General features: G+C 45.0%; 1 protein-coding gene across 9 annotated transcripts in view; it reads right to left on the reverse strand.

The window, feature by feature from the left end:
* The window catches only part of LOC113454871 (class I histocompatibility antigen, F10 alpha chain-like), a 74,403-nt gene that overhangs the window by 46,801 nt on the left and 9,831 nt on the right, over positions 1 to 17,771 (reverse strand). Inside the window, exon 1 of one of the 9 annotated variants that reach the window (XM_087928016.1) lies at positions 2,021 to 2,185. The exons of the other annotated variants lie outside the window; for them this stretch is intronic. Within the exon in view, the coding sequence (XP_087784142.1) occupies positions 2,021 to 2,090 (70 nt within the window). The 5' untranslated portion in view covers positions 2,091 to 2,185. Of the gene's footprint in view, positions 1 to 2,020; positions 2,186 to 17,771 lie in introns of those variants that run through there. 9 annotated transcript variants of the gene reach the window in all.

Here is a 17,771-nt window from a genome sequence, read left to right on the forward strand (position 1 = left end):
TCAGTGAGTGCAAGGAAAAGTCCTAAATCGGAGTTCCTCAGACTCAGCCATTTGGACTTCAATTCCCAGAATTCCCCTCACCCTATAGAAACCCAGGGGGCCTCTCCACCCTGCCCCCACCCCCTGTCCCCACAGGGCCTGATTGGGAGTTCCTGCTAAAAACACCCATGTGTTTTTTGGGGGCTCAGCTGGGGTTCTGTCCCTAAACTCATCCTCTGTGGGGAGGGTCCTGTCACCTTTCAAGCCCCTCTGGTGAACCAAAGATTAAACACAGAACATTATTTCACTTTCCATCATGCAAACTCCTGACTGGGGATCATGACAGTTTTTCCAGCCCTTCCTTGGAGGACAGGCTCAATCCACAAGACAGGAAACTTTACTAACAAGGAGGGAAAAATCACATTAAGTCACCTTTAAGTTTCCATTGTCAAAATACAAACACGGAAGAGACTCTCAGGCTGCCCAATGAACAGGAAAAAACAGCTTCTAAGCAGGTTAAAAGAATCAAAAGAAAATAAAATGAATAAAATGCTGCTGGGAAATCGATTCAGCTGGAAAATCCCCAAGGCCCCTTTTTGGTGTCCATTCTGAAAGCTCTTCAGGTCAGAAATTCTTCCAGGACACCCAAGATTTTAAAGATCATTTTCAGGATCGTTCATGGGATTTATTGGGGCAGAACCAGGGTCTGCATGCAAAAGGGCAGGACCTCCAAAGCCCAGAGAAATAAATGCAGGTAGTCCTCGACTTATATGACCATAATTGAGCCCATATTTTTTGTTGCTAAGCGAGACATTTGTTAAGTGAGTTTCTCCATTTTACAAATTTTCTTGCCACAGTTGTTAAATGAATCATTTCAGTTGTTAAATTAATAACTTGGTTGTTAAGTGAATCTGGCTTCTCCATTGACTTTGCTTGTGAGAACGCTGCAAAAGGGGCTCATGTGATATGGGGGGACTTGAGACCGTCATAAGTATGAACCAGTTGCCCAGCATCTAAATCTCGGTCACATGACAGTGAGGATGCTAAAATGGTCATAAGGGTGAAAAATGGTCATACTGTCCCTTTTTTCAATGGCATTGCAACTGGTCACTAAATGAACTGTTGTAAGTCGAGGACTACCTGTAGTCTCATTGCCCACTCCCCCCAGTATGGCCTCCCAGTCCTTCCCAGTCCAAGGCAAAGGCCTGGGCCTCCTCCTTCCTGATCCTTCCCACAATCCCAGGGGCTTCTCAGAGCTTTTGGGGAGAGGGATCCCAGATCCACTTCCTGCTCTGGGGAGATTTTGGAATCCAAAAGGGATCACAGAATTTCCCTAACAGAAGGACGGGGGATCGGACTCTCCGTGATCCAGAACCGGCTTCTTTCCCTTCTGGGGCTGAGCAGAGATTCATTTCATGGTCACCATCCAGAGGTGTTTCTCTCTTCTTTTACCTCCAAGACAGTTTATTTAATCCTTAAATTCCTGCCAACCTTTTTAATGTCTTTTGAAAAGTTGCTATATAGATAATTTCTCAGAGCAAACAGCCAGGAACACCCAAAGTTCCTGATTACTAAGGAATAATTATAGATTTTAAATTATTTTTAATTTTGCAAACTGCCCCATGTCAGGAGCTTCTGAAATGGAAGAAGGAACCTCCTGGGAGGCAAATCTCTGCCTCTCCCAGAATAAATCTCGGAGGGTATTTTGGGTTTAGGATCACGGGGTGATGGTGGGGATCAGGAGAAAGTGACAATCAGGAAGGAGGAATATTTAGGAAGATTATTAAGAAGGGCTTCTCTCCAGACTCTCATCCTGCTGCATTCACAGGACAACCTTGGGAGTGGGGAGGCAGCAGGGTCCCCTCAACGTTTTGGGACCTAACCAAACAGGGGCCACGGGGGGGGGGGGAGGGGAGCGGACTGGAAAGAGGACCGAATCAGGGACTCTATTTCTGCGGATAAACTTTTGGGGGGCGGAGAGAGAAAGAGTCCCGGGAAGGAAAAAGGGGCCGGATCTCCCGAAGGCCCCAAAGGGACTCACCAACGCAGCTCTCCCGGAGGGCGACCGCCAGCAGCACCAGGAGCCCGAGGGGCGCCGAGCGCAGAGCCATCCTGGCCGCGACCCTCAAGCAGCCCCGGATCTCCTGGACAGGCGCAGGCAGAGAAAGACGCGCCCCGCCTGAGCAACTGCGCAACAACCCAGAGAGAGGCCGCGATTGGCCAGGCTCAACCAGTAGAAAAAAAGTATCCCCGTGTCGTCATTGTTGCTAGGCAGACGTCCAGGCGCCACCGGCCAGAGAGGAGGGAAAGGAAAGCGAAAGTGCCATCAGGAAATCCCCTTCCAGATGCATCGTTTTTGTTTCTCCGCCAAGTGTCTCCCACCGACCCCAAACCCCTTTTAGCACTTATCTTCTGAAAAACGAGGCAGTCTTGGGATCAAGAGAGGGAGAGCAGCATCAAGAGAACCGGAGAAATGAGACTTCCGGTTTATGGGGCCCAAATGAGCCCTCCCCCCCGCCCGAGTGCTGGACCCACTTCCGGTCTCCAGGAGTCCAGCAAGAGGCGGAGAGCCTGGAAAGAGCGCAGGGAGGAGCAAGAGAGAAGATGGAGGGAGGTTGAAGGGAAGGAGGAACCGTCGGGAGAGCCAGGGAGGCCCAGCCTGTGGAAGAGAGGAATGGAGGCTGGGTGTTTAGGGCCTGTTAACCGTCTTCCAGCCCTTGAGGGGCTTTCCCAGAGAAGAAGAAGGGAAGGACCTCTTCTCCAAAGCCCCAGAGGGCAGGGCAGGAAGGAAGCCATGGGTGGAAGCTTCCCCAAGAGAGATCCAACCTAGAAGTCAGGAGAAATTTTCTAACAGTGAGAACAATTAATCAGTGGAATAATTTACTTCCTATGAATTGTGGCTGCTCCCTCACTGGAAGTTCTCAAAAATAGACTGGGGAACTGTGAGGCTGGGATGGTATTAGGTCTCCTCCTGCCTGGATCTGAGGGGTGGACTAGGAGACCTCTGAGGTCCTTTCTAGTCCTATGATTCTGTGTTTTACCTCAGACTCCCCAAAGGATCTTCGCTCTGGATAAAAATGCTCAAAGGCTTCTTTTGTGGCCTCTTCAAGGCGAAGATATTTCTTTCTAGGGAAAAATGCCAGACGGATCAAACACAGCATATAAATTCCCTGCTTCCTTTTCTTCTCTGGTGAAGCCATGAATCTTTAGGAAGCTTCAAACTCTTCCCTTTTCCCACCGTAAACAAAGATGGCGGCTCCCTCCTTTGCCGGTTCTTCTGGAGACTCCTTGGACTCAAATAATAAATCCCTCTTCCGATTACAGGTGTTATTATGACTCACAAATTCGGCTGATTTTATATTTCCTATGATGAACAGCTTCAGAATAATTTGCTTTCTTCTGCAGTCACCTTTCCACTGAGCATGTACAGAGTGGAAATTATGCCCTGTCTATGGGGAAGAGGAGGGGATAGCTTGATAGCTCAAGAATATCCAATATAGAACATAAAAGAATGTAAATTTTTGCACTCTACCGATTTTGTGATTTTGTTATTTCTACCCCAGACCTTTTCCCATTCTATTAAGGTGATGTAACATCCTATGTTCCTACTCCAGGCTGTCATATTCTCTTTAACAATTTCTTCCTCTAATTCTACCTCTAATAAATAATTATAAAATTTTGTTATATTTTTTTTGCCTGATCCTAATAAAATTTTATCTAATTGCTGGAGTTTATTATTAATTCCAAATTCTTTCTTGCCCTGTTTGTATCTACTTTGAATTTGAAGATATGCCCACAGATAAATTTTTAATCCCTGATCTTGGAGGTCTTGCCATGATTTCAGATTTCCTTGCGTATCCAATAGGTCCTTATATTTAATCATTTTAGTAATATCCAAATTATTTGGGTGGATCGTTGCCTCCATAGTTTAGATCCAGATTGGTATCTTTAAGTAGTGTTTTTTTCCATATTTTCTTCCAATTGGTCAATAATGAACCTCTGATTAAATGTCTGTGAAAATATTTCTGGCTATTTTTCCCAATATCCCATTAAAAAATGCCTATAAAATATTTTATAGGTGGCACCTTTCTCCTTCGGGATTAGCGAAGATGCACCCCAATATGAGTCCGAACTGCTGGAAATGCAAAAAGAAAAAAGAGGGAACTTTCTTCTATATGTGGTGGTCTTGTACAGACGCTCAAAACGATTGGAATAAAATTAGAAATTGGCTGGAGGAAATGACAAGAGAACAGATTGAATTTAAACCAGAGTCCTTTCTATTAGGGATCTTTGATAAAGAACTACCGAAAAAAGTGAAATATAGAATAATACATTTTTTGACAGCGGCCAGATTGGCTTTTGCACAGTGTTGGAAATAGCCTCATGTTCCATCAGAGGAGATGATTATTCAAAAAATTTCAAGTTGTGCAGAAATGGACAAATTAACCTTGGCATTAAAAGATAAAGACACTTCAATATATTACGACAGCTGGAACTGCTGGTACAAATGGTTAGATCAAAGATAGGTTTCACACTAAAAGGCAAAAGAAGATATGATAGAATCATAGTAGTGATATACAGAGATATGGAAGGATTAATTGTGTATATGGTATAAAATAAGGATAAAAAGGAGGTCTCACAAACTGTTGAAGATGAAAACGTTTTTAATTGTTTTCTATCTTTTTCTTTCTATTCTTTTTTTTCCTTGTTTTCCTTTTCTATGTTGCATTTATGTGTGTGTTGTTGGTCTATTTTAACTGTAAAATCAATAAAGTATTTTTTTTTTAAAAAAGAATGTAAATCTTTGAAAATCTTTCAAATGGATGAAAGTCTCATCAAAGCCCTAAGAATCTCCAGAAACAAAGATGAGCTGGAGAATGGCGCCCCCTGCTGGCCTTCAGCTTTATAGATTCTCCTCTCAATTAGCAAAGGGGGGAAAGGAAAAACGATCCCATCAGAAGAAAAGCCTCAAATAGTGTTTTAAGCACCAAGCCAGACAGAAATGAATCAAATTATGTAGAAACAAGCCAGTGCAAGATGGAACTGATCAAATTGGCTCCTGGATTATGTAAGCTCCCTTTCTCTTTGCCGGCTTCTTTCTGAGACAGACAGACAGACGGACGGACAAACTACAGACTTGCAACAGGCAATTCCTGACAATGATGGGATGGGAAGGTTTTGCTCTCTTGTATTAAATGAAATGAATGTAATCTTGTGCCCAAAAAGACAAATATCATTGACCAGAAGTGAACACTAATCCTGCGAAAAAAAATTAACATAGATTGCTTGTAAATAACACTGCAACCCTTCAAAAAGACCTTGACTATGTATCAGAATGGTCAAACAAATGGCAACTTCAAATCTCCACAAATAAATGCTCTGTCCTACATATTGGCAAAAAATATCAGAAAATATAATACAGGCTGAATAGTCAAGAGCTTGTTGATGATCCAGACTCTGACAAGGACTTTGGAGTATTCATCTCTAATGATCTAAGTACTAGAGCCCACTGTAACTACGTAGCCAAGAAGGCATTAAGAGTTGTTCACCTAATCTTACGTAGCTTTTTCATTGGTAATATTATATTAATAACTAGAGCATACAAAACATTTGCATTCGAACATTCGAATCCAGCTCATCAGTCTGGAACCCACATTACGTATCTGATATTAACACAGTTGAGAAAGTCCAGAAATATCTCACCAGAAGAGTTCTCCACTCCTCTACTCGTTGCAGAATACCTTATGCCACCAGACTTGAAATTCTAGACCTAGAAAACCTAAAACTACGCCGCCTTCGGTCCGATCTAAGTATAGTATATAAAATCATACATTGCAATGTCCTACCTGTCAGTGAATACTTCAGGTTTGGGTCTCTGTCCCAAAGGGGAGGCTCTCTGTTCCTGCAGAAATAAACAGCTGAAAGTTTCCTCCCTCGTTCCAGCCTGACTTCTCGGCCTCCCTTGCAGGGAAACAGAGGCTCTCGCTAACCGAGGGACCTTCTGCCTCCCTTTCACCCGCCTGTATCTCCTCCGATGCAGAAGGCCGAGGCCATTAGAGGGACCTTCCAATTCCTGGGGAGTCCTTGGAAACTGGCCGTCTGAAGGATGAGCCTCCCCTTCAGCTCCTCTCTTTCCTCTCTGGGTTCACAGCAGGCAGAACCTTCCTCTGTTTTAACTGGCTGGTCGGTTTATGGGGCAGCATCTCCTGCTAATCCCAGAAGGGAAAATTCACCAGGGTTGCAGGTAACCCAATGTGCAAAGGTCATGGAAAGGCACCTCCCGGGTACATGACTGACCCAGTTACATCCCCTGTGTGAATCTGGCCTTTGTGGGTCTGGAGAATCCCTGGCAAATGAGATGCTGGGCTGCTTCCTAAGCCAGGATTTTGGAAAGGAGCCAAACGTGAGACAGGCTGAAGCCACTCAGGACAACCTTTGCCTGTGGAAATCAGAGGAAGGAGAGGCAGCTGCCTTGCCCAAGCATTCTGGGGCCTCTTTCCCCAGGCACAGCCCCCCACATGCCCCATTTGGGGAGGCCCCTGGTCAACCCGGACACTCCCCCCCCACAGCCTCTCCAGACTGCTTCCTTAGGGATGCCCAGAGTATATTGATTTATGAGTCAAATGTAGGTAGCCATCCTGGGTGCACTACTCTAATGTACTCTACATGGGGCTGCCCTAGAAGAGCATCTGGAAGTTTTCAGCTGGTAGAAAATGGGGTGATGTCAGCACTTATATGCACCCCAAGAATGGCACATGTTGCATCTTTGCTCCACAAGAGGGATTCATTGCCAATTTGCTTCTGGGTCCAATAGAGGGCGCTGTTTTTTGACCTTTAAAGCCCTTGGTAGAATGAGACCCCACCCCCAGCCCTCTTCCGATTACATCTGCCCTCCCCACCAGCTCCAGCAGAAGAGTTTAAGTTGTGGGCCTTGGCTCTTAAGGACTCACCTGTAGTGGGACCCAGGAGATGGGCCTTTTCTGCTGTGGTAGCCATGCTTGATAGCCTTCCAAAAGTCTCTTAAAATATGGTTGTGTCAGGTCAGAAACTCCAAGTATTCTTCGCTCTGGATAAAAATGCTCAAAGGCTCTTGTGGCATTTTCAAGATGGAGAGGAGTCTAATAAATAAATATATTTCTAAAACTTTTGATTCAGAAGGTGCTCAAATACAGAGTGAATTTTCACCTAATGCTTTAAAGCAGCCTTGTCCCATCTTTTGGTTTCCCTGGGAAGCACTGAGTGAAAAGGAATTGTCTTGGGCTCTGTACAAATTATATAATATAGTTAGTACACACTTCTGTTTTTCTTCTCTTGTTTATTATAATACTAAAAGTTTTGTGGGGCTGCGTTATTAGCTTTCCAAGGCTGAATGTGACTCTGGTGTTGCAGGTTGGAGACGCCATCTTTAAATTGTGCCCTTTTCAGACTCTCAAAGATGGGAGCCCTTGAGGGCATCTGGGAAGCCCCAAAGGACATTGGGGTGAAAGAACCCCCTTTCACTCCTCAACTTACAACAGTTCATTTACTGACCCTTCAAAGTTACAACGGCACTGAAAAAAACATGTATGACCATTTTTCACTCTTATGACCATTGCAGCATCCTCATGCTCACGTGGTTTACATTCAGATGCTTGGCAACTGACTCACATTTATGATGGCTGCAGAGTCATGTGACCCCCTTTCGTGACCTTCTGACAGACAAAGTCAATGGGGAAGCCGACTCATTTAACAACCGTGTTACTAATTTAAGAACTGCAGTGAATCACTTAACAACTGTGGCACGAATGTTTGTAAAACGGGGCAAAACTCACAACAAATTTTTCACTTAGCAACATAAATTTGGGGTTCAGACTCTTGGGTCATAAACTGAGGACTATCTTTAATATGGGGGACATCTCTCCCGTCAATCAGGGGTCTCCCCACTCTTGGGCCACTGATCTTATTGGGCAGCTGAAGAGCCAGATCTGTGAGAAGCAGGAGAAACTGCCCTTCTGCAAGGGGACCAGGACGGCTCTGGCCGGTCACTGTACTCCTGTCTCCCGAAGGGCCCCTGGGTGAGGCTCAGAGATCAGCCACTTGGCCAAGAGCCTGAGGGAAGAGAAACACCTGGACACAGGAGCAAAATGGCTGCCTCCTCCCCAAGGAGCACACTGGAGCCTCCCCCCACAATTTTTGCCTTGGTTCCTCCCCTTCCTACCTCTCAAAGTGACATCAGGGTCTCTGAACAGCACGGAGGGGAAAATCCTTGTTATTTAAGGGGACCAGGACGGCTCTGGCCGGTCACTGAACTCCTGTCTCCTTGAGCCACTGGATGAGGCCCAGAAACCAGCCACTTGGCCAACAGCCGAAGGCAAAGGAGGATTTGAGAGAAAAGCAGCCTCTGTTGCTGCCTCCACCAAGCCAAGACAAAAGAACCATTTTACAGAAGATCAGCTGGTGATGCTGGAGAACCACCTGGACACGGGGGCAAAATGGCAGCCTCCTCCCCAAAGAGCACACAGGAGTCCCCCATTCCCAGTTTTTGCCTTGGTTTCTCCTCTTCTTCCCGCTCAGAGTGAAATTGGCGTCTCTGAGCAACAAAGAGGGAAAAATCTTTGCTATTCCCAACTTCCAACAAGAGGCAGCAACTCAGATGAGAAGAAATGAAAAACATTTATTTTCAGAAAACAATTTTGCTATTCTTACAGTTTGTGTACAATGGTTAATGGGGGAAGCAGCCAGGCCAAACTGTGAATCCCCTATTCCATTTTTCTTAGAATTGACCGTTTTATTTTATTCAAAAGATTAAAATCCAAAAGAAAAGGATTGAACAGAGACAGAACAAAACTAAACAAAAACATTGAAAAAATAATTAAAAAGAAAGAAAAGGACATATTATGCCCCCCAGCTGAACACTCAGGAATCTATTGCAACAATAATAGCTTCCCTTCTTGCAAAAGAGGTCCAAAGTTTATAATCTTGTACATCTATTTGCAGCCTAACTGACCTGTCATAGATTATATATGTGAAAGGAAAAACAATGAATAGTTGAACAACAGCAAAGTTAAAATTCAAAGAACTGTTAACAGTCTGTGATTATAATTTATTCATAGAAAGTCTACACGGTTCCTTATTTATCACAAACCGCTTCAATCATTATCTCTGAGTCCAGTGTTAAATCCTTGTGTTTGGTTCTTAATTGTGAAACCTTTCCTTAGGTTTTTAATTAGAAACTTTACCAACAATTGCATCTCATTTCCAAAGTTCATAAATCTCTTGTAACTATCTCTGCCAGATTCATTGTTGAATAATTTGTGGTGGTCTCTCATGGAAAAAAGACACAACGCAAGGTTGTCCCGGGATGAGAGCCCAGAACAAACTCCAAAACCCTCTTTTATTAGAAGCAATCTTTGTTAACGTAGCAATTTTTGTTAACGTCCTATCACAAACGCATTACATCACACAACATGCACTGATCATTCGCATTAAGCATACAAGGCTGCAAAGTTTAAGTTTGCTACAGTTCTGGTTAAGAAATGGCAACAATTTGTCCTTGTTCCTTGCTCCGGCTCCGATGTGTTAGCGCGTACACAAAGAACAAAGAATCATAGATCCCACATCTCCCCTGTTTTTGTTTTTTCATACCGACGCTGTCCTCGGTAGGTTTTTGCAGACAATAGAAACTGAGCCCTTGAGGGCTTTGTCACGTCTCTACATGTCGTTAGCAGTCCAGGGAGACACTGAATACAGCAACAAAGGAAAATGAAACATACAGCAACAATGATAATGCCTATAATCATAGATCGAAGCCAAGCAGAGTTAGGAAGCCAGGACCAAAAGAATGACCCAAAATCAGAAGGGACCCCATAATTCAGCAAAGGATTCTCTCTAATGGATTCCTCCATGTGTTGTACAGTGGCCGTGATGTTAGGGGATGAATCAGTAATATACATGCAGCAGTGTGCATGTATCACAGCACAAACCCCTCCTTGCGCAGCCAGAACCACATCCACCGCATACCGGGTTTGTAACACAAATTCCCTGATATTGGCCTGTTCAGCTTCCAAAGGTTTCAAGGCTTCTATTGTATTATTAAACATTGAAATTGTCCAATTATTTAGGTTATGTAGATCTCTATAGTTCATCATAACTCCCAAGGGAGGAATTATTCCCCGAGAAATCATAGTCCAATAGTTATGATTTAATGGTGAAATTACCGGGTCAGCAGCTCTAGCATTCCGTATGCAAGCTTTTCCGAGAGATGTCGTGGTGATGTGAGAAGGAATAACATATCCAAATGTACATACCCCCTTCCATCGCGGTGGAAGCCTATTATATGCCCTCCTCCCGCACAGCAGCCACAAATCCTGACCGATGATATTTACAGTCTTGTTGTCCTGGGAGAAAATAAGCTGAGCAAGTCCCGAAATCATGTTGCAAAGAAACGGTTTGCCTCCCGTGGTTACACTTGTCGGACAGTCATTCTGTATCCGAGGGCAATTCCCAGTAACTAGCGCAGCACAGTCATATCCAGTAAAGTTGTGCGCAAATACATTAAGAGTGATATTTTAAAATGTGTTATTGCGCGTTGTATTCTGTATTGTCAATGTGTAATTACAATGGGGATAACGACCAAGATCTGTTAAATTTCCATGGCTGATGTTATGAGTCCAACATACCCCAGCAGTTTCTTGTATACGGCTGCCCAATGGAATCATGGTCATGTTCTCACCCGCAGCTTGTAACACTTGATAACTAGAAAAATCAATGTTCTTCCATTGCGATTCGTTCAAAGGAACAGCTACCAATGGCAATCCTGCGGTTTTATGTGTTTATCAGTTTTGTTCTCCAATTGAGCAATTCGAGACACATCCTTAATATAAGAGGTTTTTTTCCCACATCCCATGGTTCTTCCCTTTACACCTCTGGCTTGTGATAAGGGCGGACATGACGACCAGGAACCCAAATGACTTCATTCTTGTCTTCAACTGCTGCATAGCCACGACCCCACGTTATCAAGGAAGCTGGCCCCCTCCAAGTGGGGTCAGGTAGTTTTCTGTATAACACCAGCGGCCTCGCGCCTCCTGCAGAAGGGAAAGAAGAAAAATGCCTGCTGGCCGCCGTAGTGGCTGGTGTACCAGTCAAGTTGAGAAAATTTAAAGTATATAATGCAATATTTAAGGTATTTTGTAACCCTGGCAATCCGTGCCCCATGTCCCCTATTTTTGTTTTTTGATTGTCCAATGCGCGCTTGGGAGTCTGATTAGCGCGCTCCCCAATAGCTTGACCTGTAGAATGGTAAGGAATGCCAAATTTATGCACTATGTTCCAGGTGGAACAAAAGGTGGCAAAAGCCGAACTGGTGTATGCAGACCCATTATCAGTCTTCAGCTCCTGAGGGGAGCCCAAAATAGTAAAGGTACGCAAACAATGATTAATAACATGCTTTGTGGCTTCGCCCCTTTGACGGGTAGCCATTATGAAACCTGAATAAGTGTCAATTGAGACACGTAAATATTTCCAGGGGGAAAACCCAGGATACTGGGTGACATCCATTTGCCACAACTGGCAGCATTGCGTCCCTCTAGGGTTGACACCCTGCTTGTAAGCTGCACGTGGGACATGGTTGTATAATAGCTGCAGCCTCCTCCGCAGGAAGGCGAAACTGTTTGATAAGGGCCTTTTTATTCTGATGAAAGTAACTGTGACTATCCCATGGGGTTAAGGTTGCCATGGTTAAGCAGGAATTTTGCGATGTTGCAGCGGCATCAGCTGCATTATTTCCCTCTTGGATAATACCCAGAAAAGGCTGATGACTTCGAATATGAGCAACAAAAAGAGGATACACACATCGTTGCATAAGCTGCTGCAAAGTAAGGAATAAGCTAAGCAGGTTGTTGTCAGTAGAAGGAGAGAAATAGGCAAACTCTATGTTAATTAAGATTTGGTAAACATACAAGCTATCGACTATAAGATTAAATTTTTGTGAAGAAAAGTGCTGCAACGCCAAGATAGCCGCAGCCAATTCAGCACGCTGCGGAGAGGTTTGAAGGGGTGTAATTTTTGTGACCCATTTACCATCCTGCTGCCAAACACAGGCTCCATAATGCTTCCCACCATCAGCATACACCGTAATTGCATTAGATAATGGTTGGGCTGTAATTTTTTGTCCTGCGGATCCAAAGGGATGGAAAAGAAACAATCCTTTAAATCAATAACAATGAGATCCCAATGTCTTGGAATTAAATTCGGATTAGGTAGGCCACATTGAAGAGAGCCCATAGGTTGAATGATGGCATTGATGGCGCGCAAATCGTGCAAAAAACGCCATTTTCTGCTTTTCTTTTTTATCACAAAAACAGGGCTGTTGTACGGGCTAGTGGTAGGCTCGATATGACCCAGACCCAGCTGCTCCTGTACTAATTCATGCAAAGCAAACAATTTCTCAGTGGTTAAAGGCCATTGGTCCACCCACACAGGAACCTCGGACAATAAAGTTAATTTTAGCATCTCAATCCTGCAAAGTTATGGTGGCTCCAAATTGAGAAAGCAAATCACGGCCCCATAAATTGACATTACCAGTGGCTGAATTACAGCCTGAATTGCCCCCGGCCTCCTGTATTCATGGGTAACCACAAGCCATTTAACACTACTTTTAGCAAATTGCATACCTCCTACAGCCGGAGAATCTTCCGTAGGCCACTCTTTGGGCCATTCTTCTTGCCGAATTACTGAAACATCTGCTCCGGAATCTACAACACCGGAAAACAATTTCCCTTCTATAAGAAAATTCAACTTGGGCTGAGATGGCTTAATGTTTTTCACTAAGGCCAATAACTCTGAACAACATTCTGTAGAGCCAAAACCCCCTATCCGAGGCTTCCCTACCAACGGATTAATTGGAGTATAGGGTAACACTATCAATTGTGCAATGGAGTCTCCAGCTGCAAGATTAGCAGGTACATCTGAATAAAATTGAATTTTTATAATGTCTGTATAATCCTGATCGGGAGAGGAGGAGAGGGGAGGGGAGGGGAGGGCTTTGGGGGTCCAAGGACCAAGGGAGGGTGAGGAGACTTTGGAAATCCCTCTTCTCTCTCCTCGGTTCATCCCAAACACTGGAAGGGAAGGGATTTGGGGGGAGGGCTCGGGGAGGGGTCTTCCTGCCCCCAAACTCTGATCCTGTGGCGCCTCTCAGGCTCCGCCTGTCTTGGTCCCACTAACCCTTGGGTGCTTCTTCCCTCCTCTTTGCAGTGGAGACTCCCAGCCTAAAGAGAGAGGAAGGAAGAGGGACCAGCCTTCTCCTGAATTAGGCCAGGCTCTTCAGGCCTTTCCTGCATGCGGGAACCAGGGTAGATTTTGGGTCTTTCATCACTGCTTTTATCGCCGAATCGGTAAACTTTTTCTGTCATGATTGAGGATCAGAGGAGAAAAGGATGTATTATGTGTTAAGATTTCAAATAGGGTTTCGTAGATAATAGTTTATAATAGGTAGGTTGCATAACACCTTTAATGGGCTTTTCCTGATTAATCTTAGTGGATAGAGATTAGAGGTTAAAGATTAGAGGTTTTAGAGACGGGTTTAGAGAGAATGGGGTGAGGAATAGGATGAAGAGTTTATTGGTTTTACTTTAAGAAAGATTGATAAGTTGTAAATTTTCATTATATTTGTTGAGGATAAAGGTGGAGGTTTCTTTTTCTTGTATATCTGTTTAATGTCATCTTTGATGAAAGTGTTACTAAAAGAAGAAATGTGCATTCTGAGATTTTTGTCACTAAAATAGTTAATGCATTCTTAATTGATTATTGCACAGCTATTTGACCATATATTTGATAACGCAAAGTTTGACAAATAATGAATAAACTAAGTATATTATTTGACACTGATTTTTATATAGATTGCCATTTATGGATGTTCATGATTTAGACAAATGGAACATGAGATCAATTGCAGAGCCAGGTTGCTACGTCCTTAACAATGGCACATATATTATAAAGTTTGTCAAAATTGTTTGCTGAAAATAAATGGTCTGATTTCTTCTTACCTGACCGTTTCTGCCTCTTAGTGGAAGTTGGAGATAACAAAGATTTTCCCCTCCTTGTTGATCAGGGACCCCAATTTCGCTCCGAGTGATAGGAAGGGGAGGAATTGAGGGGAGAACTGGGGGGGCTCCTGTTTCCTCCTTTGGGGAGGAGGCGGCCATTTTGTTCCTGTCTCCAGAGGTTTCTCCTGCATCACCGGCTGATCACTTGCAAAATGGCTACTTGGCCTTGGCCTGGGTGTGGCAGCAACAGAGGCTGCTTTTCCCTCAAATCCTCCTTTGCCTCAGGTTGTTGTCCAAGTGGCTGGTCTCTGGGCCTCACTGAGGGGCTCTTTGGGAGAGAGGAGTTTAATGCCCGGCCAGAGCCGTCCTGGTCCCCTTGCAGAAGGGCGGCTTCTCTCCCTGGGCTCTCCAGGTGCTCCATCTGATGCGGTGGGCCAAGAGTGGGGAGACCCCTGATTTATGGGAAAGATGCCCCCCATATTACAGGGGATGCTTTGAGTGAAAAGGAGGGGGGCTCTGTCCTCCCCCTCCCTCTGGTCTAGCCGTCTTTGAAAGCTTAAAAAGTAAACTTGAAAGCATTTTGCAAGAATTCAGTGCATATTTCAGTCTCTTCTGCGGATTCAAAACTCTTAGAAATTTATTTCTTAATTAGAATCTATGACTCCCCATGTTGCATTCAGCAAACTGACCCGCAGTCTTCACTCCGGTCCGCGCTTCTGGCAGGAGCACGGACCACTCCCATTGGTTGATGCCATTTGACAGCCAGCTATAAAAGGAGCTATCAAATGGTATCAGCTGTTGCCGCCAGCTGACTGCCTGTTAACCCCGGCAGCCCCGGCAACCCTTTATTCACTGAATAAAGCTACTTGACTGTTCGCTCCGTGTCTGCCTCAGTGATTACCGCTGCTCCACAACACTGGCGACGAGGACGGGATACAAATAAGAGGCAGCCGGACAAGAACAGCTGAGCTCAGTCACTTTCAAAAAGAGTTGAAGCCACTACGAGCTGACTGTCACAGCCATAGACGCTATTCGCGAGCACGAAATTCAACCTTCCCACTGAGGAGACAGACACCGCCGATACGAGTTGACTTCGAACCCTGCGTTCCCGCCTTTCAGACCGACGGCCGAGACTTGGGAGTCCTATAGGAACCGTTTTGACTGCTTCCTGGACGCTATAGACCTCGCTGATGCCACAGCCCATAGGAAGAAGTCCTATTTCTTAAGCTTCTGCGGAGCCGCGGTATTTGACACCGCCATGGCGTTGGTAGCTCCGCGTTCTGTCAGGGCTATCCCATGGGAGGAGTTACAGGAGATCCTTTCCAGTCACTATTCCCCTAAGCCTTCCCAAATTGCCAGGAGACACGCCTTCAGGAGACGAATTCAGGCTGAGGGAGAGTCTTATCGGTGAATATATGGCTGCCCTGCGGTCAGCTGCCTTGCATTGTGGATTTAGAGACTATCTGGAGGATATGCTTCTAGACCAAATAGTCTGTGGGATCAGGGATCTAAGGCTACAAAGGCGATTATTAGCCAAATGGGACTTAACCCTGGCAGTAGCCATCGAAGAATCACAGGCTGCTGAGCTATTTGTGCTGTCAGCAGCAGAAATCCAGGGAAACCCCATCAGACAAAGTAGCTCAGCAATCCATTTTGACGAGGTTTCTCTAGATGAGGGCTCTGAGGAATCAAACGATATAAATCACCTCAGACAACAGAAACCCCTTCAAGAGGAAACGAGGCCAAAACCCAACCTATTCCCCCACACCCCCGGCAGCAGCCCATCTGCCTGAGCTGTGGAGGAAACCACCTCAGGGCATCGTGCAAGTTCAGGAATGCCGTTTGCTTGAATTGCCAAAGGAAGGGTCACTTAGCCAGGGTCTGCCAAGCTGGGAAAACTTTTGCACAGAGGCCTCAGACAACCCCCATCTTTCAAAGGCAAGTTGAAGGCTGTTATACTTGTTACCACTCCAATCAGACAAACAAAGGCTCTAACAAAATCAGTATTTTTGTTTCCTTAGAAGGTAAACCCTGCGGGATGGAAGGTGACACAGGCTCTGCACTATCCATCATTTCCTGGGAGACCCTAAAAAGGCTACTTCCAAGACTGTCAAAGAAGAAGCTCCTCGACTGCCACCTGACTTTGCGTGATTACCAAGGCAGAACCATCCCAGTCCTCGGAAAAGGCAAGTTTTTTTATTCAATTCAAAAACTTTAAAGGTCACTTGCTTCTAGTTGTAGTGGATGGTACCCTCCCTAGTCTGTTAGGATTAGACTGGTTCCATGCTCTTGGCCTCAACGTAACAGGCATCCACTCTATTTCAAATACTGAAGTGGATACCTTATTCAAGGATTATGCTGAGGTATTCAGCGAAGGGTTGGGGTATTACTCAGGCACCCCAATATCATTCAATATAGATCCTCAGGCAGTACCAATCCGCTTGAAGCCTCGTAGGGTACCCTTTGCAATCCGCCCCAAGTTGGATATGGAACCAGACAAATTAATCAAACAAGGGGTATTGGAGCCTGTGGACTTTGCAAAATGGGAGACCCCCATAGTTACCCCACTAAAGAAAGATGGCAGCGTGAGAATATGTGCTGATTACAAGACGTCCCTGAACAGATATCTGCAAATCAGCGCCTATCCAGTCCCTGTCATCCAGCATCTTCTTTGAGCCTGGGACTATTTTTGCAAAACTAGACATGTCACACAGGCCTATCAACAGTTCCCTGTTGATGACCAAACTGCAGAACTTCAGAGCATAGTACCGCACAGAGGCGCTTTTAAAGGCAGGTGCCCCCAGTTTGGCGTAAGTGTAGCCCTTGGGATTTTCCAATCTTTAATGGAGAGGCTACTCCAAGGACTCCCAGGCTTAGTCCCCTATTTTGACGGTATTTTAATTTCAGCCATTGACAAACCCCAATTACTACAAAGAGTCAGAGCAGTCCTTGATCGTTTCAGACAGCATGGCCTCAAGCTTTAAAAAGACAAGTGCACCATCGCCACTAAGCAAGTAGACTTTTTAGGTTATAGAATTGACGCCTCTGGTATACACCCAATTGAGTCCAAAGTCAGGGCTATCCACGAGGCACCCACACCTTCCAACAAGACTGAGCTCCAGGCCTTCTTAGGGCTTCTCAACTTCTATGCTACATTCCTCCCTCACAAGGTTTCCATTGCAGAGCCTCTGCACAGACTTTTGGACAAACAATCTCCCTGGCATTGGGGACCAAGGGAAGCCCGTGCCTTCCATGCTGTCAAATCCTTGCTCACATCCAACGCGGTGCTAATACAGTTCAGTTAACAGCTGCCTTTAGTTCTAGCTGCAGACGCTTCTCCTTTTGGCATTGTGGCTGTTTTGAGTCATAGACTACCAAATGGTTCTGAGGTACCCATTGCCTTTTTCTCCAGAACCTTTTCTTCAGCCGAGCGCAACTACAGCCAGATTGACAAAGAGGCTTTGCTTCTGTCAAAAAAAAATGTCATGAATTCCTCTATGGTCACCATTTTGAACTAATCACAGATCACAAGCCTCTGTTAGGCCTTTTATCTGGTGAGAAACAATCCCCTCAGATTTTGTCCCCAAGGATGACCAGGTGGACTTTATTTCTGGCTGCTTATTCCTACACGCTGGTTCATCGACCCGGAAAAAAACCTTTGCCACGCTGACGCTCTCAGCTGCTGCCCACTGCCTGTTCCTGTTGAAGATCCCGCACCAATTAATGCTGTTTTCGAGATCAACAATCTCCATCTTCCTATCAGTGCCC

This window comes from Pseudonaja textilis, chromosome 2 (assembly GCF_049901715.1).
Source record: "Pseudonaja textilis isolate UNSWEBS1 chromosome 2, rPseTex1.2, whole genome shotgun sequence".
Classification (NCBI taxonomy): domain Eukaryota; kingdom Metazoa; phylum Chordata; class Lepidosauria; order Squamata; family Elapidae; genus Pseudonaja; species Pseudonaja textilis.